General features: G+C 42.5%; 2 protein-coding genes across 2 annotated transcripts in view; one reads left to right on the top strand and one right to left on the bottom strand.

The window, feature by feature from the left end:
- The first annotated feature begins 1,691 nt into the window (after nt 1-1,691).
- LOC134062349 (uncharacterized) lies at nt 1,692-11,836 on the top strand. The gene is made up of 7 exons (XM_062518329.1): nt 1,692-1,761; nt 5,200-5,266; nt 5,438-5,664; nt 6,452-6,488; nt 8,287-10,041; nt 10,122-10,206; nt 11,652-11,836. The coding sequence occupies exons 1-7, from the start codon at nt 1,727-1,729 to the stop codon at nt 11,834-11,836; spliced, it is 2,391 nt and encodes a 796-aa protein (XP_062374313.1). The 5' UTR covers nt 1,692-1,726.
- A 172-nt stretch (nt 11,837-12,008) lies between these two features.
- The window catches only part of tdrd9 (tudor domain containing 9), a 45,740-nt gene continuing 32,902 nt past the window's right edge, over nt 12,009-24,846 (bottom strand). Inside the window, exons 28-36 of the mRNA XM_062518646.1 lie at nt 24,014-24,274; nt 23,465-23,629; nt 23,123-23,193; nt 21,908-22,017; nt 21,018-21,114; nt 20,729-20,867; nt 16,488-16,606; nt 12,878-12,950; nt 12,009-12,533 (exon numbers count right to left, since the gene is read on the bottom strand). Coding sequence (XP_062374630.1) covers nt 12,429-12,533; nt 12,878-12,950; nt 16,488-16,606; nt 20,729-20,867; nt 21,018-21,114; nt 21,908-22,017; nt 23,123-23,193; nt 23,465-23,629; nt 24,014-24,274 — 1,140 coding nt within the window. The 3' untranslated portion in view covers nt 12,009-12,428. The remainder of the gene's footprint in view (nt 12,534-12,877; nt 12,951-16,487; nt 16,607-20,728; nt 20,868-21,017; nt 21,115-21,907; nt 22,018-23,122; nt 23,194-23,464; nt 23,630-24,013; nt 24,275-24,846) is intronic.

The raw sequence follows: 24,846 nt of genomic DNA, 5'->3' as shown, positions 1-24,846 counted from the left end.
CCAGTGGCTCACAATCCGCTCATGTCTAGATAGTGTAGGAAAACAAGACAAGATGTCTGTATATTAATGGATGTTTCAATTCACATTCACATACAGCATGTGAAGTTTGGCAAGAAATTATGTTCCTTTTTCAGTATTTGAGTGTCTCACTAATGTAACATACATCCAGCCCTTTGCATGAGTGGCTCTCTAATAAAGATCATGCAACATCCATTAGGATATTGAGGGCTTTCCCTTAAACAGACTAATATGTGACATGCATTGTTCTTCAGAGAATGGTCCTGACATAATTAACATCATGGTTCAGCCTCCAATAGCAGGAAACACAAAGGATGCATATGGAGTTTTGGGCTTAATACTTGTGATGTCTACTGTCCGTCTGCTGGAAACTACGGCATGATGGTCAGAAGTTTTTACTGTGAGATGAAACTGTGTGAGATGATGTTGTATGGGGAGGTTGTGTCGGGGGAGGTGTGTTGTGGGGAGTGTGTGACCTAAGGCCGGCGCCCCACCAGACACGTACGCAGCACGCTGTGCCAAGAAAAAAAAATAGAACTCCATTGTTTCTAACGGAGCAAAGCCCACTGGAAACGTCTGCCGCGCGGCAGCCCCACAGGGATAGAAAACTGTTCTAAAATCCTGTGCGTCAAGCCCACACCGCTGAACGGCGCCGTTGGGCGCCACGCCAGCCTTTACAAGGTAATAAAGCTTCTTTGTGGGTAACAATTTACCAATAAGTCCTGTTGATCAGCAGAAAATGTAACTCAAAACTTCAGATAAAATTAAAACCTGTGCTGAAATCAGAGATGAGTCTTCAAACTGACAGCATTTGATAGGAAAATGGTTTATTGTTGCCAGAAAAAAACACCAACAGCAAGCAAGACCTTCCCTGGAATTGCACTGATAGTCACACCAATCCTGAGGTGCTGAGACACAACTAGCAAACTCCAAACCCTCAAGTGGTGTTTATCTTATGAATCTTTTGAAAGATTCATTGTTCGGTCTTATATGCTGTTATCTTGGCTCTTTGTGTACAGCCTATTGCTGGCTCATCATCTTCTGCAAGACTGAAGGCTGGCGCCCCCACTAGAAACATCTGTTCTAAGATCCTGGGCGTCAAGCCAACACCGCTGAACGCCTTGTCCAGTGGGAACCGGCCTTGAGTGTTTTTTTTTTTCTTATCTTCAAAAGGGCTTCAAGAGACTTCACTGGGATACAGAGAGCTCAAAGAGAATAACCTCAGTTTTATTTATTATTTGCTAATTAAAATGTTATTCAACAATAAATTCAGTGTTTTACTTTATTGCCATTGAGGTTATATAAATACATGTACAATACATTTAATGTTTAAATCTTTTTTTTCCATCTATTATACCACAGCTTCAAACCTGTTGCTTTGGTCTAACTTAATTTTCTGATCTCAAGAGCAGCAAATTACCACTTCATGTCTACTTATTGAAATAGAATAAATAGGCTACAGTAAAACAAAATCAGTATTATATTGGGTATTTTGTTTTTGTAGGCTACCAGTACTTCATTTTGTTTCAGTCATGGCATTTCACTGCTCCTTAACAATGCCAACAGAACAGTATCCTTTATTGCATCAAATTCTCCTTCTCCTACTTGTTAGCTGAGCCATATGTTCTATCACCATGGTTACATATTACATTCTAATTGTAACCAAAAAATATCTTGGAGTCAGAAGTGCCATTAATTACGGACTTCCATGGATGGTGCACATGAGAATGTCTTCCCCATCAGGTAAAGTTGCATCACCTGTGTTATCTTTTAAACCTGTGTGCAGAAGACTAGGCCACACAATGAAAATGGCCGCAGAACAACAATAAGTTATTTTACCCATGTAGTGTTTTGCATTTGAAGTTCCTCCATTAATTTCTTGGCATATTTCATGTAAACCAACTGACGTGAAACAGGAACAGGAAGTGAAAACAAGTGAAACAGGAAGTGAAACATGTCAAAGAGGAAGTGGTGAAGTCAGATGGCGATTCATAGGGTGCCTCTTAACTTCTCTCCTCGATGCTCGATCCTCCAGGCTCGTTCTCACTGATCTATAACTAACACTGGATAGACTATCCCATTGTTGCCGCCCCATCATTCTTTATGTAGATCCGTGAGGACGAGGACCGAGGAAGGAAGGGAGGATGTATAAAAGACTAAATCAGAGGCAGCCATGGTGTGTGTGCGCAAGAAATGTCAGGACATCAAAACAACCAAAAATACAGATTAGATCCCGCCTTCTACCAATACCATTAGTCAAAATACAATAAGTGGGAGGAAACCTTAACTCTGACTGAGATTTTGGGAAGGAGGCGCTTCTAGAGTGGACAAGAGTATGAAAGGCAAAGCACAGCTACCAACAGGTCAGATCTCATCAGGTTTCCAGTTGGACACTGTTGATAGGATACTGATAGTTCGGTCTACACCAGGAGTCTCCAGCCTTTTTGGGGATAAGGGCTACCTGAAGGACCTTACATCTATGGAGGGCTATTCATTTGAAACAAACAGACCCTCACCACACTCTTTGCGAGGGTAATCCTCCTGAATAATTTGTGATTTTACATTTAAATTATCAATATAATGTCCAATGTTAAACAACAGTATTTTCATTAAAAGTAGCCTAAGTAGTGAACAGACACATAAGCTGACATGCTTAGACATCTGACTCTTCAAAACGTGAGTTTCTTAGGCATTCAGCGTGGCAGAGAGTGGTGTCCTTTCCTGTTTAAGACTTTCAAATTGTCGTTCTCAAGTTCCAATTTATTTACAAGTCGGAGGACCAGCTGCCAAAACAAGAGAGAAGGGCGGTGCCAGCTGCTCAAAATAAACAAACAAACAATAGGTGGTTATACTGCCTTCATGCCACTCGTAAACTCGGAGGACCCGCCTTTCCAACCTCCGAAAAAAGTGTGTTAATGAGATCAGCTCGGAAAATAATGTTTCTATCTGTGTTGTTAATTTAGTGACAAATTACCTTGCCAATTTGTAACAGTGAAATGCACCTCTTGTGTTGTTACAAGGGAGGCCGTCGTGGTTAGAGAATATGATAGTGAGGTCAAGTGGGACACCTCGGGGCACAAAACTTCCACACGAGTCTCCTAGCAAAAAAATCCAACCCGACTCATTTTTCATTTTTCCGCTATCGGAGGTCAGAATTTACGAAGGTCCGATGTGGCATATAGGCACTATTACAAGGAGGAGCTCCTGGGACATGGCAGGCTGACCGAGCAAGGAATGTAATAAAATACTCTCAAGCTGTGGCAAAAAGCCAGAAAAAAAGGCCACAACTGCATAGGGTCCCTTTAAACTCAGCTATAATTTGTAAGCCATCACCAAAAATCAAGTTCATGTTACAAATATGAGGCCACATCAATTATTGTGTTTTTCCAATGGTAGAGGTTTTTAGAGTGATCTACAGACGACTTGTTGGCTATTTTTGGAGATCCCTGGTCTAGATATTGCATGGCTGTATTCTCACTGCAGTGCGGAGAATAAAGATCAACAGTCAACACCTTCTTCTTCTCAGTTTGGCTATATCTCAAAACTGCATCAGTACACTGGTAGTGTGCAGTGAACTGAGGGCTTACTTGTATTGTGCCCATATTTCAATGGTTAGTAATGTCCAAATAGCTGCACTATATACTTAAACTTAGTATTTGAAGTGTGCAAGTAGGCGGTTTGAGACTCAGCCTCTGTCTCCTTCGGATCTTGAGTTCTAGAGAGAGCTAATGACAGAATACAGGTGGCCTAGCTGGTTTTCCACAACACCCATCAATATTTAAACAAGATGCAGTCCATCAGCTCCAGAAGTTGTGGGACAGTTGTACTGTATGTAGGACATAATGTTGTGTATAGCCAGAGTTCAGAACAGTTAAAATGTTCTAATTACATTACACAGGATTAGGTCTTATAATCATTTGTGCTAAAATCCAAGATAAAAAAAAACATGTTAAAAAGCCCCTCCCCAAATTAAGTTAAATAAGCATGCTAACAACCAATCTGTCAACCAATGGTCACAAACAGACAAAGGCAAATGGCCCATCTAACAGCAGTATATAGTATGTGAGTAATGCCAAAGTGTGTCTCAAGTTCTTATACCCTTGAGACACACACACACACACACACACACACACACACACACACACACACACACACACACACACAAAATCAACTTACCAGTGATCATTTAACCAGCTAGTATTTAACAGAGATAAGAATGTTTATAGGAACCTCTCAACTTAAGCCATGTTTGTGTTGGTATCCTCCATGAGGTCACCATCAGATACCTTACAATCCAACAGAGAGGTGACATAGATTATTATCTTAACACACCTGGCACTGCCTCCCCCACACTCATGGCAATCCAGATTTGTTTTCCCATCTGTGGCCCCTGATTATAGAATGATCTGCCAAGTCCCATAAGAGCAGGGACATCACTCGCTATCTTCAAAAAAACTCTTGAAGACAACTGAACAAACACTGCTTTTCCCGCATCTCTTCTGTCCCCTTCTACTACTTCTCCTAGCCCCTAGTACTAGTATTGACAGATGCAGTGGTAGTTCCTAGCTATAGTCTCCTCGGCACCGTACCTTAAATGTTATTCTATTGCTGCAGCTACAGTATAGTTCTTCTGTGGCTTAAATGTTAAAATGCATAAATGTTAATTTGCTCAAATCTTATTCTAATGCTGCAACTGTACCTCTGTAGCTTAAATGTTATTTCAATGCTGCAACTGTAGCTTAAATGCTTAAAATGCTTAAAATGGTAATAGCTAAAATGTTATTCTATTGCTGAAAGTCACTTCGGATAAACGCATCTGGCAAATGAAGAAATGTAAATGTACATCTTTAGGCTGGGATCACATTAGCCAGTGGCAAGCGTAACGCAACACTCAGACCATAATAATAAATCAAAACATTCTATCTCGTTCCTAAGTTCACACTTTGTTGCTACGTCCTTAGAAAAATCTGAAAAATATTTCAGAATACCTAAACATTCTTAGACTGATTGTGATGAGCCGAGCGTTGCGCTTCAAAATTGAACCAAGTTCAACTCTGTTTGCTAGCGTTATGCCAGCATTGTCACCGTTCCGCTGACGAACCATAGAGAACAATAGGAAACCTGCCGCTTGCCGCTGGCTAGTGTGATCCCTGCCTTATATATTCATCTCTGTATCTCTAGTGGGAGGACTGGACACTCAGTGCTGGGTAGCCAAGCTGTCCACAAGGCGGAAAGAAAATCATCTGAGGTTAGAGACAAAGCCTCCTGACAATCATGACTGAAAACCTAGAGAGAGAATCTTCAACTGGCAATTCTAGGCCAACTCCGTTGCCAAACTCATGATTAAACAGTACATTATTTGTTGTATTTAACATTATTCATCACTTTTATTTTCCAAATTCTGTGTATTATTGTGAAGGCTTGGTTGCCAGCTGAGGAGAGACAAGGCTCCGAAGATCAGCCAGAGGACTCAGTTGGGAAAGTCAGCGGCTGCACAGGTATGAGGAGGAAGAGTAGAACAGGCAAGAGAGCAGAGGCTGGCACGAGTGAGAAAACAGTGGACGAGAGGACCCTTGACCCCTCTTCCTCGGGGCAGCTGGCTGACAAAGATTTCATCATCAGTGTGTTGCTGAGCCTGTCCCAAGAGTAAGTAGGCCTACGCTTCAAATAATTGCGGAGGTAGTACACTGTAGGATTGTGTTTTATTTTTGCTTTGCTGACAATTTTTGTCTTTTATATGTTGCACATGTATTATTATTTTCCTCAATCATTTTCTGATATTTGTTATTTATTGAATACATGTAATAGAATGTATTACACTGAGAGAGAGAGAGAGAGAGGTCAGAGAGGGGTGAAAAGAGAAGGAACCAGAGTGAGGACAGAAATAATGAAGACAATTAGTGAAAAAAAGAAAGAAAAGAAAATAAACACAAGTAGTACACTAGTTTTATGAAACCACTGTGGTAGCCAAGTTAAACACTTAGTAGTAGTAGCAGCAGCAGTAGTAGTAGTAGTAGTAGTAGTAGTAGTAGTAGTAGTAGTAGTAGTAGTAGTTGTATTTATAGATATTAGAAAGATAGATACCACATTGTCCGTCAAGTTCTATTTGGTGGCATACGTAAAACACGGCCACCATATTTCTAGGGGCAACACCTTTAATGTCTATGGGCAACACTTGCTGGCAATCAGAGTTAGTGAGTTAATTTTTAGGGAAATTCTCCATGCTGACTCTACAACTTAGACCTACACTGTGTACAAAAAGGAATGAGCAGGCACTGCAACTCAGTTCAGTTCTTGAACTAGCTCTGGTTGTGTTGGTATTTTACTGGCAGAAGACAAACCCTGTGCACTGAACTGAACATTTTCAACCTCTACTAAGAAAGTCACTTTCACTATCTGATATTACTCATCACACTGACCTCTCTTTGTACAGGCAATTCCAGTCTCTTTGGGATGACATGGCAAATAATGTGAGTACAAAATTGAAATACAGCTTATGTTGATGAATTTTAGCCCTTATGAGTTTTTTTTAATTGTTTTTTTTTAAAGCAGGCTCGCTATGTGCTGGGCCAGTGTTCATAACCAATTATACCAAAGACGCCGAAGATGCATCCAGGGTCTCGTTTTAACACAACCTTTCCTTAAGTGTCTTTGTAAAATGACAGCATAGATAATTTAAGAAGAAAACATTTCCAAAGAAGAACTAGGATGACTTGAGAAATAGCATTCACTGTATTGAGTTTGCAGTCAAGCAGTCAAGTCTATCAGATACAAACTTACTGTAATATTGAGAGAACATGTTTCATACTGAAACCTCAAGAGACCATGGCACATCCCAATATCTTCCACATTATGATATCACTTCGCCACACCAACCCCTCTGAGGAAAAAGGGAAACAACATTCCTATTTGCTGAGATCATTACTTAAGACTCCCACACAAGGAGTCCCGGTCATGGCAGACTTTGGAGTCATAGGGCCCATTAACTTGAACCCTAACCCCCCGCTCCCCCGCCCCAGTCTGAGGATGGGCCCATTAATCTATCTGGGTGCATACAATTATCATTATGATGATCAGTATCACAATTGGGGGCCAAGCAGCAAAACTCTTGCTTAACTCATTGGCTGCCAGCGATTTTCAGTGCAGAGCGCTCCATACTGCCAGACGTTTTACAGCATTTTGACTGTTTTTCCAAGATTCACCGAACGGTGAGCTTTATGACTATGTAAACACCGAAGGTACCAAATGAAAGAGTAGACTCTCTTCTTTCACCAGGAAAAAACGGCTAGTTTCTATCGTTTTCCGTTCTTTAGTAATCGTCAGTAGAACATGGGTTAGTTTTGCTAAAAACACCTGTTTTTGACCAAAACATGGAGAAAACGATCTTTTTGTGAAAATCAACTTTTTAACGTTAGCGTTTCAGTAGTATGTCAACCACGATTGCACTGTTATCTCGTCAGTCTCGTCAAGGTTGCTAGGGACTCTGATCGTCGCTAAAGACTCTGAACAGGATGCTAGACTTAGCAAGCTAGCACTAGCAAGGTTGTTGTTAGTCTATATCGCAATATCCAATGTAAATGGATCATACCGTTCACGTGTTTTCCATCCTTGATGTAAGAAGTAAGCATATTTATTCCCTGCATCGCGTGCAAACTAGATCCACTGTGGTCGATCTTCAGTGTGTTTGCTAGTTGTCTCTGCAGACTTGTGCACTCTAGGCAGATACTAATGATCCAAATGGCACTGTTGCCATCTAGAGGTTCGGATCGCTAGTGCAGTCTGTTTACAAGCCTGAAACTCTGCCAGATCGTTCCCAAGCCCACCCAGGAGCCCTCCCCATTGAAAAACGCAATTGACGTCTAAAGACGTCAATGGCAGTCAACGTATGTGTCTGAAATGACGTTTAAAGACGTCAATGGCAGTTAATGAGTTAATCCCCTCATTGCTGCTTGCAGCTTTTTTAAAATGTATTTATAGTATCTATTTGTTATTTATTCTTGAATGGACACTTGAGCACAATGAATTTCAATGCTTATAAATGCTTACTTATGAGTACATGACAATAAACTTTGAACTATATGTATTATTGTTATGCTATATTGTTGTACATGCACTTCCCTGATCAATTGCACTGCAAATTATCAAACGAGAAGCATTGGGCATAATTTGACTCCCCAGCTCCATAGTTTGAGACATGCTGCTTTAGAGGAAGGGGGCCTTTGTTATTTGCCTCAAATAACAAAAGTTCTTTGTGCTGCTCTATGGCAGGTGCCCGTGTCTAAGCTGGCATGGACTTTGTCATCATGGGTGAAGCGATCTGCGTGGCAAGTGCTCCCTCAAGCGATGATGGAAGTCAAAACAATATGTGCTACTCTTCCTGTCTCCATGGGTACCTCACTTGAATCCTCTAGCCCCGCCAGATTAAGGCTGAATCATCAGGCCTTGCAGGCCCAAGCACCGGATGTCTCGTCTTCGGCATCCAAATGCCTTCCTGATCAGCCTGAAGTGTTTAACAAGGATGAGTGCTGCCATTCCAGTAGTGCAGCGCTCACTGATGGGCACAGAAAAAGCATGGGCGACTCCTGCTGCTCCCTGCCTATCTGTGCAACTCCACTGGACTCTCCGACCAAACTCTGTAGGTTAAATATAGCTGTTCTGTCGAATGCTGATGTTTCAGAGCATTTGCTGACAACCAGTGGAGAGCTGTCTAATGCTCTGTGCTCTGTCAGTTTTGGGCACAGCTCTGAGGGGATTAACCTTGGCATGACGCCTAGAAGTCATATTGGTCATAAGTCGCAAGAGGTTTGCTACCCGGGGGCCACTGCCAAAATGTCTTCATGCACCTACACTGGAGGCCTTGTCAGTGGGAGTCTACAGCCTGACATTTCCTCCACTGAATGTCTTAGTGTGGACAATGGGAGCTGGTGTGTGTCCAACATGCCTTCTGCTGTGGATGCTCTGAAGAACACCATGGAAAGGATGGTTCTCTGTGTGGATAATACCAGAGCTTCTCAGGAGAGGCTTGAGACCCTCTTCACAAGTGGACTACTCCAACCCTTCATCCAAGACCTGGTGGATCAGCTCCGGGAGGTCATCTCCTTTGGGAAAACCTCAGCTCCTTCCCATATTGAGAGATCGACATCTGACCCTGCCATTTCACTGTCTGGATGGGCCAACAAGAGTCAAAAGGGACTCGCAACAGATAGAACCCTAGAGATCACTCGGGTCTACATCCAAAAGGTTGTTCGAACTTTACTGCGGGAGTTACTGATCGCCCTACACGCGCCTTGGGCAGAAAATGAGAAAGGTGCCTGCTCCTCTAGGACTTACCAGAGGCCCTCTGAAAAGGTGTGCGCTGAGGTGGTGAAAGTTTTCACCGAGGCACTGGTGCGGCAGGTAATGACATTGTTACCCAATAGGCAAGCAACTTGCTTACACCCTTCACCATCAAAAGCATCCTTGCAGTCTCACTCCAGACTGGCCAGTGACATTACCCAAATCTGCCATGTGCCATCACCATGCACATCAAGCTTAAACTTCCAAGGAGAGGACTACCGGTGCCTGGTGACAATCCTGGTGGTGAAACTGCTGCTCAACATCCACCAGACAGAAGAATATGACCATATTGTAAGCATTCCAAACGTTTCTCAGATGCTAGCCAACAGGGTGCTGTTTGAATTCTGCGCCATGTCTGGCCTTTCCAGAAGTGAACCTTATCCCCCCACACTGGCAATTCAGAAGGTCTACCGGGATGTCTACAGAAAGCTGCTGGCGGAGTTTGGCACCAAGGGAGAACTTCAGAGGGCTCTTTTTGCTCAGCGAGTCTCTTTCAGCAAGAGCCTGGTCAACCTGCTCTGCGAAGAGCTACTGAAGCACTGTCGAAAAGAGAAGGTGGAAAATCTCTCCAATTCAAACAAGAGAGTGATGAGCGCAGCCAACCCTCCTAAAACTACATTAGAGAAAGACAGAAAGATCGCTACCAAAGTCTCTTCATTCTTCAAGGAGAGACGGTCCTCAAAGAAGGTATCTGCACACTACAGTTTGACTTTACTTCAATTCAACCAGGGTAGCTCAGTGTTTGATTTTACTGTCTTGAAAATCAGTTTTTCCGCAGTACCAACCAAGTGACACCACGTGGCGGTGGGGCCCATCAGATATCCAGAGCATCTGTTGATCACTCTAATGGCGGTAAGCCTAAATAGGGGAGCTATGATTATGATGTTTAAACTTCATGATGCATAACATTTGATTTCGCCATTTTTGCAGTCGCTTGGGATATTCGGCTCTTTGCTCAAAACATTGTATAGATAGTGTAGCTACATGAGGCTTTGAGAGAGTTAGAACTAGAATACAACCCCAAATCAGAACAACAATTTTGTTTGAATAATGTACCGTAAATTAATAAATGTTTTCCTTAACTCATTAACTGCCATTGACGTCTTTAAACGTCAATTTAGACACATACGTTGACTGCCATTGACGTCTTTAGACGTCAATTGCCTTTTTCAATGGGGAGGGCTCCTGGGTGGGCTTGGGAACGATCTGGCAGAGTTTCAGGCTTGTAAACAGACTGTACTAGCGATCCCAACCGCTAGATGGTAGCAGTGCCATTTGGATGATTAGTATCTGCCTATAGTGCACATGCAGACAGCATGCAACAAGCAAAGACACTGAAGATCGACCACAGTGGATCTAGTTTGCACGCGATGCAGGGAATAAATATGCTAACTTCTTACATCAAGGATGGAAAACACGTGAACGGTATGATCCATTTACATTGGATATTGCTATATAGACTAACAACAACTTTGCTAGTGCTAGCTTGCTAAGTCTACCGTCCTGTTCAGAGTCTTTAGCGACCATCAGAGTCCCTAGCAACCTTGACGAGACTGACGAGATAACAGTGCAATCGTGGTAGACATACTCCTGAATCGCTAACGTTAAAAAGTTGATTTTCACAAAAAGATCGTTTTCTCCATGTTTTGGTCAAAAACAGGTGTTTTTAGCAAAACTAACCCATGTTCTACTGACGATTACTAACGAACGGAAAACGATAGAAACAAACTGTTTTTTCCTGGTGAAAGAAGAGAGTCTACTCTTTCATTTGGTACCTTCGGTGTTTACATAGTCATAAATCTCACCGTTCGGTGGATCTTGGAAAAACAGTCAAAATGCTGTAAAACGTCTGGCAGTATGGAGCGCTCTGCACTGAAAATCGCTGGCAGTCAATGAGTTAAAATACAGGGGTCACAACTATTGGGACCCCTATGTTAACCCTATGGGTTAAAATGCCCATAGAGAGATAAAGTAGCCCCACATCATCACATACCCTTCACCATACTTAGAGATTGCCATGGTTTTTATTTCAGTTAGCCTATCAGCTGGTTTGATTTGCATTGAGCTCAATGAGAATGAAACCAGCAAAATGGTCATTTTCAACATTTTATATGTGATTCATGTCCTTTTTGCTGCTAAATATGAGTTTACAAGACTAGTATATCATCACATTCTGATTTTACTTACACAGTCTCCCAACTTTTTCTGATTTGGGGTTGTTTTAGCGGTCATCATTTCTTTGAGCTTTTGGCCTTCCAAATGAGATATGCATGCTGTTGTTTTTGTTTGTACTGAAGGCCCAAGTTCCCTTGCTGTTCCTCTGGGTGAAGAGATCATTGCAGGCCATGGCCACATGATGGAAGACGTTCATATAGACAACTCAGGTTCAGGGGACCGACCCCTCATCCTAGATGAAAACAGTCCCTCCGTATTCTCCAGGGTTTTTGACCGATTCTCCACTGTTTTGGACAGATCTCTCTGATCATTGCATCCATCATAGCTGTTTAGAGTTAGATTTGGTTTCCAAACTTGCATTTTATTTTGATCTATAAAAATAAATTCCAATTAAACTAAAGTTTTCAATTTTGTATACTGTGAATTGCTTGTGATTCCACATAAATGGTGGTTGTTTGATCAAGGCATCATACATTGCATCAAGGAAATTATCAAAGGATTTATTATTTTTCGTGCAGGGTGCAACTCCACTCTATAATGAATTACTAGGTCATTAAGAATGACAACTCAATTACGGTAAGGAAAAACACATGATGCTTCTTTTTTCAGCTTCTGAACATAACAATCATGAAGAATGAAAAGTGCAAATACAAACAAATTGCTACTAGATGCAGTTCTGACGTCAAACTTTAAACTCAAAGTAACACAGACGAACTATGGCTGTGCTTAATGCCTACATGCATAAATAACCAAGATCTTCCAAAATCCCTATATAGGACATTATTTTTTCAAACCTGAAAACATAGTCTCAAACATAACACTCGCAAGCACATGAGCACACCCACAGACACACACACACACACACACACACACACGCAGACACATTGAATTATCCCCTCTCACATGCTGAGGATGGTGATGGAGTGCATTTGCAACAGGTGGCCTTTGCTCTTCTTGTTTTGTTGGTCCTCATCTGAGATATCCATAAGGTTGGACGTCTCCACCTACACACACACACACACACACACACACACACACACACACACACACACACACACACACGATGTAAAGTGTAGCAGATGTCTTTCATACTGATGAAAACCCATCCTATGCATATCCAGCATGGAGTCTATGTTGTCACTTCTGATTCTGTTTGACCTACTTGGAGGTAATCTGGGACCCTGGATATTATCAGTAGATCTTTAAATGTGTAAATGCAGAGTTATATTGTGTTATATTGTGTCATATTGTGAAATTGGACAACCCACTGGATGCACACCCAAAGCAGTGTATTTGCAGCCATCTCAGGTGATAACCCATGTGTATAGACAGTGAGGGAGTACTGTACCTGATTCCATTTCTTGGGTTTCTGGTGGTAAATAGGCACCTGCTCCTCTCTTGGAGGTGACCTTGTAAAGAGTCTGTTGAATATCAACAACCCGTTAATATAATACATGGAATTAGCACAATTCCTATCACATGATTACAGACGACACCCTGGAATTTATAATGGTTGAAACATGTTGAGGTGACAATGAATTAGGGGTGGCATGATTCTCCAAATCCTTTATTCGATTTAATTTTCAATTATAAAGCCACATTTAGATTTTCATATCATATTTCATATATGCATATCTTATGCTAATTACTTTTTTGCCTTATTACCAATTATGTTTTGGGAGGCCCTGAGCTACTAAAAACAGACGTGAACATAGTGAAATGAAATAAAAAGGAATGATAATTTGAATGTCTTAGTTAGGGGTGGCATGGTTTTTGTAAAATGCGCCGAACCGTGCGGATGGCATGTCACGGTTTGGAGTGTGTGTTCGTCATACGGTCCTACGGTTCAGGCTAGTTATGGCATGCGCAATTAATTCCCATATGTGACAATGTGTTTCCCTTTCGCCCAATGGTAGGAGTATGGAGTTTTGAGTGTTGCGCGCAAGTCTTTAGAAATGGCAAGTGCGAGAGACAAAGACTGCCCGGAGTTGCAGGATGCGCCAGCCTCTTATAGGTCTGGTGTGTGGGAACATTTTGGATTTGAGGTTACCTATGATGACAGAGGTATCAAGACGACAGAAAAGACTGCGACTGTGTGCAAACATTGTGCAACACGTGTTCAATATGCTCTTGGCAACACTTCGGAAATGATAGGTCATCCGAAAAGACGTCACCCCAATGTGTCGGTAGACAGTTTAAGGAAGAGAGAGCCGCAGGCTACGCAACAACTTCTCTCCTCAGCATTTAAGCAGCCTCTCAGTGATAACTCGGCCAGGGCAATGGCCATAACGAAAGCAATCGGGATGCTTATTTTAAAAGATATGATGCCATATAGTGTGATTGAGGGTGAAGGATTTCGTCAGTTGATGAAAATACTCGAGCCACGCTACAACATTCCCTCCCGACGACACTTCGGCACCTCTGTAGTTCCAAAACTATACGACGAGACACGAGAAAAACTTGTCAAAGAATTGTCCGACACAGCCCACGTAGCTCTCACCACCGATGGATGGACCTCCAGGGCCACAGAAAGTTACAGTGACTGCTCATTATATTACTCCGGGAAACGAGAAGCTTCATTCTGCAAATCCGCCGAGATCCGAGAACCAACGGCACAATTCCTGTCACGACAGATAATGCTAAAAATATAGTGAATGCTATCAATGTAGCAGCCGGACTTGGGCCACTGATCGGGTGCTTCGCACACACAGTAAATCTTGCAGCCAAGAGCGCAATCTCGCTCAACCCCGTATCTCGACTCCTAGGGAAGGTTAGGAAGGTGGTTCGCTTCTTTCACCGAAGCACGACAGCTGCCCATGTCCTAAAAACCAAGCAGGATATGCTGGAATTGCCTGTTCACAATCTAATACATGACGTAGCAACTCGTTGGAACTCCACATATGACATGTTAGAGCGTTATGTGGAGCAACAGGCTGCAATCTATTCTACCCTGATGGACAAAGACGTGAAATAAAAAGTTACGGACATGTCCGTGTTAAATGACAGTGAGACAAGACTGGCAGAGGGTCTCATTATTGAAGAATGTAACCGCCCTCATGAGCACAGCGACATCCTCCTCAATTTCGATGATTATCCCAATGCAGAAGATGATCCTGAAATCCACGACACCAAGTGCAGAGGACCGTGACAGTACCACAATCAAAGAAGCTAAGGCAGCAATCTCTAAAGACCTTGAAGGCAGATAGACTGACCCTAATCTCCAGGAATATCTGCATAGAGCCACTGCACTGGATCCAAGATTTAAGTCAATGCCTTACCTGGAAGAAGCCTGTGTTAAGAAAATATATGATGAACTCACCACAGACATTGTGGACATTGTGGACTTGCATGGTGGAAGAACAATGAGCATAAGTATCCTCACATTGCTAAGTTGGCACTGCGTAACCAGCGCTGAATTTAATTTAAGCTTTAAGAGTTACACTTTCTTTCTTTGTGTGCCACAAAGGGGGCAATAGGGGCACGTAAAGGGGCATACGTTCCTGCAGGTGGCAATAGGCTACACATTCTCCCTTTTTTGCCAAATAAATGAAAAGATTGTTGAAATCATCAATGTCTTCCCTCTTGCTGTATCAAAATCTCAACTGTAGCTTAGCGTTTCCTCAGACAATAATGTGCTTTATGTGAAGTCAAATTCAGTCTGTGCATTATTACATGATAACTATAATACTCTAGCCTAATTGTGCCACCCTTAGTCTTAGTACACCCTGAAGAGACACAAGGTTAGTGTTCACGGAAAACTACACTGTTAATATATGTTTTATGCCTTACAATAATTTTGGACTCTATCTAGAGCTTCACTTACAAAGTTAAGCAGCCTAAGTTCGTGTTAACTGACATGAATGAATGAAACTTAAAATATTTTCACAGCTGTGATTTCAGGGAAGCAGCAGGGTGGTTAGTTAATTTGATGGAAATGAACGGGACTCTCTTTAATTCTTATTTTATTTCTTACGCCAAGGAGGTTGTTTTCATTGGTATTTGTTTGTTTGTCTGTTTGTCTGCAAGATAACTCAAATGGATGGATTTCTATGAAATTCCCAGGAAAGGTCTGAAGTGACCCAAGGAAGAAACAATTACATTTTGGGATCCAGATCACTTGTCTGGATCCAGGAGGTGGGGTTTGTTTATTTATTTGTTAGCAAGATAACTCAAAAAGTTGTGGATGGATTTTGATGAAATTTACAGGAAAGGTCTGAAATGACCCAAGGAAGAAACTATTACATTTTGTGTTTGGCCAACTTTTGTGATCTGGATCACTGTCTGGATCCAGGAGGCGCTTGGCGGAGGTCTGCACTCTCAAAGTGCTTTTCTAGTTCAATTTTGCAAGAGAATTGAGGGGTTTTGCCCATTGTGTGGATGTTCTTTGATTTGTGTGTAGAGTTCTGAGAGAATTAGGTATGAGGTCAGAAATTGTGATGTCATTTACGACTTAAAACTTTATAGTACAGTGAAGAAAGAGACTAAAAGTGATTGGGGGAGAGAGAGATGGGTTGGGATCAGGAAATTCGAACCTGGGTCCCCATGGGCACTTGGGCCCATGTATGGTATCAGCGCCGTAGCCTGTTGCGTCACAGCGCCCCCGACAACAGACTTTTGATGAGTCACTAGCATCACTGTAGTTAGGTGCTGTGTCCACCAAACGCGTTTTTTACGCTGAGAGCATTAAAAAACGCTTTTCTCGGCGCTTCGAGAAGTGTTTATTGTTGCTAAGTTCTAAAAGTTGAACAGATTTCAACTTTGAGCGCTCTGAGCGCTGCGGTAAAAACGGCCTGCGCCGAGAGCTTTTTTCCACCGAGGGCGCTCAGCGCTGTGAACGCCGAGCTACATAGACTTTATATTGAAAATTGTCGCCGTCGGCGCAAAAAACGCGTTTGGTGGACACAGCACCTTAATTGTGAACTGCAGATAAAGTTGGTGTAAACTTTAAAAAGGACTACCTTATGAGGCGATCTCTAGCATCCTGCTGAAACCCACTGATCTTCTCCGGTGTCAAGTGCAGAACCCCTTGAGGGCCCTCGCAAACTAACCGGTTAATTGCTGCACGCAAGTTGTTTATCTGAGAAAGAAAAACAGTTTGAGACAATGACTGCTGAAATCAGACATTCAACACTTAATCAATACGTGACAAGCAACAATAGTCTGGGTGGTCCGCTCATCATTTTAGAAATGTACGTACCCATGTCAATATACAGGTGCTGGTCATGCAATTAGAATATGATGAAAAAGTTGATTCATTTCAGTAATTCCATTAAAAAAGTTAAAGTTTTTATAAATAATGTATACATTCATTCCACACACACTGATATGTTACAAGTGTTTATGGCTTTTAATTTTGATGATAATGGACAACTACTGAAAACCCCAAATTCAGTATCTCAGAAAATTAGAATATTGTGCAAAGGTTCAACATTGAAGACACCTGGTGCCACACTCTAATCACCTAATTAACTCAAAACACCTGCAAAGGCCTTTAAATGGTCTCTCAGTCTAGTTCTGTAGGCTACACAATAGTGTACCTGTAGTTCGATGACATGAGACATAAGAAATTACAAATTTGACTAGTTTCACAAGTCCACAAGACATCATACTTAAGTCCACAAGATAAAGTTGGGTTGTTTATTGTACCAGACTAAAAAGTAATGCAAAAAGTGCAAAAATCAAAAATATAAAAATGCCCCGAAAATAAAGTTAAAAATAAAAGTATTTCTTAATTTTTCCCCTGGCAATTAAGAAGCGGCTCTGCGTGACCTTACACCACCCCTGTGGTACGTTCAACACTTCACCAGGTTCTAATGAAAACGGCTTTTCTGACAGTGCGGAAATTTACCCTGCCATGACCTCCCAGACATCCATGTCTGCAACTTTACGCTTGCTTTTCTGGGTATTGTACCACTTCGACATCTCTGAGCATCCTGTGTTCTTTTGTGGTTATTCTAGTATACGCTTCACAAAACAGCCTACCCTCGCGTGGTGACATGAGCATCCTGTCCTGCACCTGATCCTTAAGTAGGGTTCAGACCAAAGCGTCCCGACGAGACGAGCCGCGACGTTCTAAAACCTTGCAACTGAACGTGTTTAATGCTCTGCGACGGCTTGCGACTGCTTGCAACTACGTGCAACTTCTAATTCACACCGCTGCAACTCAGTCTCGTCGCGTCGGGAATCTTTGGTGTGAATTGGGCTTTACACAGTCACCTGCACTACTACCAACATGATTATACATCATACAACAAATTCCATTTTAAGTTAACTTTGCACAGGTTTACATTTCAAAATATGATTATATTCATAACAATTTAATGTACTTCAAAGTTATATCCCCGGCAAAAACTCCTTGACCATTCCTTGTGCTTGGGTGTTTTTCCATTTTGTTCACACTAGTGTTGTCACGATACCAAAATTATGACTTCGATTCGATACCTGCCATAAATACCTCGATAGTCGATACTGAACCGATACCACGGTGAAATTCTAAAATATCTGAAAAAAAGATCAATAATGGTCTGGTTCGGTTTCACTTTAACCAACTTGTTCCTGTCCGGGTTTTTTTTTTTTAGCAAAAAAATTACACTAATAAAAATAATAATTATCAGTCCCCAGTATAGTATGAGCATAATCTCTTGTTAACATATTTGCCGGCCACTTTTCTTTAACATTTCCTGTAAAGGGAGTGGACAAGTTAGCCTACTTTAATATTTCATGAGTTTGATTGTCTGACTTTCAGAGACCATCATTTATAATTGTTATATCCAGACAATATGCTCACTAGGACGCAAACCTCCACCAGGTGTAGAGAAATGTGAGTTTAATTTAATACACTAGTGTGCAGGTCAATTCTGGGCTCATCAAGTCACCGCACGTTCATTATTTTTTAGTCCATAGTTTTTTTTATTGTTTGTTACAAATTACAAGTGTTAAAATTATAAGCAAGTTAGCCTACTACTCAGTGGGCCATCTGATGACGCCTACATGAGGTCTAGCCTGCTGAAATTAATGTTTGGACTCTATGCTGGCTACGGGCTCTAGAGAGTTTGTAGCCTAGCTCATATCTAAGAAATAATAATAAAAAAAAAAGGCAGACTACATGCCATGATAAATATTACCAGAACTGATTGAATGTTAAATAGATCGTTTGCAAGTTATGCTAAAGTTACAATTATCAGCGTGAACATTGGGTCATCTTGCAAACAGACAGACAAACAGCAAACCCCAATGAAAACATTACCTCCGTCAAGGAGGTTTCTATGCTTATACGGTCGTTATGCCTCGTCAAAATTTTTTTCCAACTAGCTTACAGGATACACCACACTCGTTTCACTTAGGCTATAGTTTGTGGATACGATTGGGGCTGATCATGGTGTTTTCAATCACATTCGCTGACCTCTCGGTCTTTGAATTCGTTGTAAAGGTCGGGATGTCTGTCCGCAAGGTGCTGTGCGAAGTTGGACGTTGCCTGCATGCTTTTGTTTACATCTCTTGTGTCTGTGGGCTTGCCTTCACTGTCGACACATGCGAAATAGCTCCAGACTTCAGTTCGCCAGTCTATTTGATCAGCAAGCCGAGGACGGTCGGCAGGCGCTCCTGAACCTGTAGCCATCTCTCTCCCTCTCACTCACTCACAGCCTGCTGCGTGCACACACTGTGGCTGCATGTGAGAGGGGAAAGTTAGCCACGCCCACTAGCCTCTGCGTTCAAGGAGCATGACTGATAGTTGGAGCAGCTTCTTGCACAGACACGGAAAGTTATTTTTAATAACGTATCGATACTAAAAACGTCGGAAATCGTATCGTTTTTTGCGTTAAGGCATCGTGATACCTTTCTAGTATCGGTATATCGTGCAACACTAGTTCACACAACGTTTGGTTCACAAATCTCATTACAATTTTGTTCCCAAAGTCTCTTGGCAGCATGTTTCGTTCCAAATCTCCCAAATTTATTTTACAGTGTCCAAGCAAATTAATAGCGAGGTGAAGGGAAGGAAACGATGCGGTAGAAAGAAGTGTATAAGCAATAGGGATAACCGCACCCTGGAGAGGATTGTATATCTCCCCCACATTTTTGAATGGGTTTTGTTTCACAAAGAGTGGACTGCAGCTGGAGTCAGTGCTGGTGTTGGTCCACTGTGTTTTCTGAGGTCCAGGGTCAACGCAGCCGTCTACCAGGAAGTTTAAGAGCTTCTTGCATCTGACCAACTTTATGGAGATGCAGATTTCATTTTCTAATAGGACTTGGCACCTGCACACAGTGTCAAAGCTACCAGTACCTGGTGTAAGGACCATGCTATTCCTGTTCTTATAATTGGCCAGCAAACTCAATTTCAATTTCAATTTAATTTTACTTGTAGAGCGCCAAAACATTACACATGTCTCATGGCGCTTTACAGAGTGTTAAACATTCAAAGAGAGCCCACAGCCCACAGGGCAAGGAAAAAATCCCTAGAATTGGAGATACATACATCCTGACCTTAACTCCTGACCTTAACCCCATAGAAAATGTATGGGGTATTGTGAAGAGGAAGATGCAATTATACGCCTGACCCAACAATGCAAAAGAGCTGAAGGCCACTATCAGAGCAACCTGGGCTCTCATAACACCAGAGCAGTGCCACAGAATGATCTCCATGCGACTCCATGCCACGCCACATTGCTGCCGTAATTCTGGCAAAAGCAGCCCCAACCAAGTATCGAGTGCTGTACATGCTCATACTTTCCATGTTCATACTTTTCAGTTGGCCAATATTTCTAAAAAAATAAAAATGTTTTGTATTGGTCTTAAGTAATATTCAAATTTTCTGAGATACTGAATTTGGGATTTTCATTAGTTGTCAGTAATAATCATCAAAATTAAAAGAAATAAACATTTGAAATATATCTGTGTATAATGAATACAATACACCTTATAAGCTTCACTTTTTGAATGGAATAACTGACATAAATCAATGTTTTGATGATATTCTAATTATATGACCAGCACCTGTATGTTCTAACCACAACTATTATCCAACTATATATAACTATTGCTACTTTGAATTCGGTCTGTTTCTAGATGTCTAAATAATGTCATTATACATTATATTTCCATGTCTGTCTGAATATGAGAACGACAGAGAATGCTTGTGCCTGTGTGTGTGTGTGTGTATGAATGAAAGAGTACAAAGATGATCGGAGTCAACAGAAACCTCAGAGATGTCGTCTGTGTCGATTTTGACATCGAAGGCGAGCTCAATGTCGTTGTCTGGCAGCAGACCCTCCGTAGACTGGGAACTGGGGCCGAGCCCACAGAGAGCCCCAGTGAAGTGTGTGCGCTCTTCATCAGTGCTAAAACACACACACACACACAAATGTGTTTTAACAGCACATTTTTGGTATAATGGATGTTTTAGTCCAAGTTCCCATACAACATGTTAAGATTGGGAAGAAAAACGTCTACATTTGATTATATGCACATTCCAGTGTACTTGTACCCACCGGAGCTCCATGACAGGGCAGAAGATCATGGTGATGAGAGCAGGCAGGCCAGGAATCTGAGGCATCATAGTGGTCTCCCTCAGGAGGATGCTGGAGCCTACACACAAGTACACGCGCACACGCGCACGCGCACGCGCACACGCACACGCACACGCACACGCACACGCACACGCACACGCACACGCACACGCACACGCACACGCACACGCACACGCACACGCACACGCACACACACACACACACACACACACACACACACACACACACACACACACACACACACACAGATTGGCAATAGCTAAAAACACATAGCTAGTTGTTACAGAAAAAAATCCATTACAACATACAAGTGTATGGATACATTTTAACCTTTATGTAACTTTTAAGTGTGCGTGTGAACTTAGAGAAATCGAGCAAAAAAGAGAAGACACATATAGGGTCTGTGTCTTGACTGCTAATGGTTTCTAAGGGTGGCTGGTACGGATGGAAAGGTGACTGGGATGATGGGTTGTCTCTAAAATCTGTCGGATGTCTCCTGTCTTCTGAGGAGTGTTAGCACTCCTGTTTGGTTGGGTTGAGGAAGTGTGGGGCCCAGGGAGGGAGCTGATGGCTTATTGCCAAAAGCATACCATGGGGGGAGATGTCATTAGCCAAGACTGTTTAAGAAGTGTATCTTTCTATTGTATCGTCAGACTGCGTTTGTTAGCCACACGCAAGTCTCTGATACCATAAATAAAACTCTCTGAAGAATAATGACTGACTGCTGACTCTGCCTGCGACTCTTTGACCAATTCTGAAAACTCAGTACCACACAAGTATATGCTGGGTGCCATATTGTTCCAAAATGCATACGCATGCACACACATAAGCACACACAAACACACACACACCTGAGCCACTGACAGACACTGATCCAGCCACCATCATCCTGGAGTGAGTGTACTGGGGATTGTCGTTGATGGACACCTGGTTAATGCTGTCCTTCTCCAGGACAACACACCTGGGGACAGACAAAGACACACATGTCACAGGGCGGCAATAATTTGGATCACAAAATCGTGTGCAATAGAAGTGAGTTTACATTAGAAGTGAATTAACACTACATTTTTATTTATTATTATATATTATGCTTTCTGTACATACAATTCTATGCATCAACTTTGCTTTGTCATTTGCTCTCTCCATGTCATGACTTTCTAATGAAGGTCATGCGACTCCTTTTGTCACGAGTTGGGGGCATTCTGCCTGAGGCAGTAATATTAGGAATATTCTGACAGGCAGACTATGACAAGAAGATGCTGAAGGATGCATAGGCCTATGCATTGTATTGACCTATTATCTTACTTCCATGGAGTAGCCACATGACTGGCGTGTGGCGTGTGGTTCACATGCTATGTCCAAGAAATGTATTGTTACATTTCTGCATGTATGAGGAGTTTTGAAAAAGACCACTGTATGCAAGAAAGACTCATGTGATTTGTATTACTTCGATGTAACTAACATGTAGAAGATGGGGCCTTGCCCTAAAGAACTTTGAGTAGTGTTACTAGAACATGCTGTTCCTAAACCTGCAGTGTTTTCTCACTCCTGAGTGTGCCTGGAGATTTTTGAACACACAGCGGTCAGATTATAATTCAGATCATACTTTCCTAAAGTCCAGTAGGATCAGATTATGCTTGGTGTGTACAGTATGTGAAGAGAGGTGTCGTAATGGGCAAGTCCCTGCACACAGGTGGGTGAGTGCATGAACCCAGGGGAACAGGGGAACAGGAGAACGAGTTCTACGGCGGAGTGGTACACGGCCTTTTCAATTGGAAAATTATCACACAAGCACACCTGTTTTTGCTGTGAAATCTATGGGATTAAAGAGATGGAATCTGATGAATTTCCCGAACTCAAATATTGTGGGCGGTGTAAATTCGGGCCGGCTTCCAGGCTAGCGAACTCTGACCTTTCTTTGTATTGAACACTGGCCAATAATTACACAAAGCTACCTATTGCTGACGTACATGTACAGGAATGTACTCAATAAACCAAATATTCACCTTTTAGCAATTACCATTTCACTCACACACACATACACACACACACACACACAAACTCACCTGTAGTGTGTAGTATTGCTCATGCTGTAGAACTTGACTTTATTAGGGGTGTATGGGCCATGCACCAGGCACTGGATGGGACAGACAGATAAAGGATTCAGTAGGCTGAACCATATGCAGCTGTACCATATGCAATGTATGCATACCATGCAAACACAGCTGACAATGGAAGGCTCACAAATCCTACACAAGTCTAAGTCTAAGCAAGCTATGTGGATGATGTGCCGCCGTGGGAAATACATGACACGACACGTGCATTGTGCTACAAAAATTCAGACATCACATTTTGATACGCAACTACGCATCACATATCACAGCTCTAGATTCATCCTTCACTGGTACCTTGCCCCTGGGGTTGTTGCCTAGGCCCGTTTTGGGGTCGAGCAGCTTGTTGATGAGCAGCTTGTCCTTCTGCTTCTGTTCAGTCCAGGATCGGCTGGCACTGCTCGGCAGGTAGGTCCCGCTGGCCAGGTCCTCGTACATAGACATCAATGCCTCGTGACTTTGCTGGGAAGAGGAGCACATTTTCAATTCTATGGGTGGCTCGCAAACACTCTCCTCGATCCTCGATGCTCGATCCTCGAGGGGCGTTCCCACTGATCTATAACTAACACTGGATAGACTATCCCATTGTTGCCGCCCCATCATTCTCTATCTAGATCAGTGAGGACGAGGATTGAGGAAGGAAGGGAGGGTGTATAAAACACCAAATGAGAGGCACCCTATACTTCACATTCACCCAAACACAATCTGGTGGAGGCATGAACCTGCACTTTAAGAGCAGCTTGGGGTTCAGTGTCCTGCTCAGGAACACTACAACAGGGTCAGGAGGAGCAAGACATACCCCCTATGAGAGACTAGCAGCATTTGAGCTAAGTCTCTGGCACTTACTTTCGACTCAAAGCTCTCAGGGGTCCGCCGGGCATGGCCCTCTTTCACCAGGATGTCGGTGACGCTGACGCTGTCGGCGACCTCGGTGGGCACCAGCAGGTCCACGCGCACCACGCCGTGCAGCACGGAGTAGAGCGAGGCGGCCAGCGCGCGCCCGTGCACCAGCGTGGCGAAGCGGTTCCGCGCGCGCCGGCTCCACTGCTCGCCGCAGATCATCGACTGAGCCGACGGGGCGAGGAAGGCCAGACGAAACTCCAGTGCCTGAGAGATGGCGAGGGAGAGACTTTATACCTTTTCTTTGAAAACCATTGAAATCTCACTGACAAACGTAGTACAAATTCTCTGATAACCTGATGTTCTCTTGTTTTGCGAACTCTTATTGTAACCTAAGGTGCTTGTGAAGTTGTGACCCACAATCCCAGTGTCTGCAACTGCCATATGCTTTGGCAGAATAAACTGTAGTACTTTACTTTCGGATTGAATTTATTTTAGGCTACAACACTAGTTAAGACAAAAGGAGGAGGAGGAAAAGAAGAAGGAGGAGGAGGAGGAGAAGAATGTTTCTTTATGCTTTGCCAACACTGTATCTCAACAGTCATACTAATAAAGTAAGAGATTAAATAAAGAGTGAATGAGAGAAAAGAAGAGATGAAGGAAAACAAAGAGGGGGAGAGAAATGCAGAAAGATGAAGATGGGAAGAGAAAGAGTTATTATGGGGCATCACCAGAACTATATTACAGATGCACAGAGATGGTGTGTGTGTGTGTGTGTGTGTGTGTGTGTGTGTGTGTGTGTGTGTGTGTGTGTGAGAGAGGAAGACAATGATCAATTA

Source organism: Sardina pilchardus, chromosome 17 (assembly GCF_963854185.1).
Source record: "Sardina pilchardus chromosome 17, fSarPil1.1, whole genome shotgun sequence".
NCBI classification, from domain to species: Eukaryota; Metazoa; Chordata; class Actinopteri; order Clupeiformes; family Clupeidae; genus Sardina; species Sardina pilchardus.
Note: the sequence above shows the minus strand (reverse complement) of the source record. Positions and strands in the feature narration are given on the sequence as shown.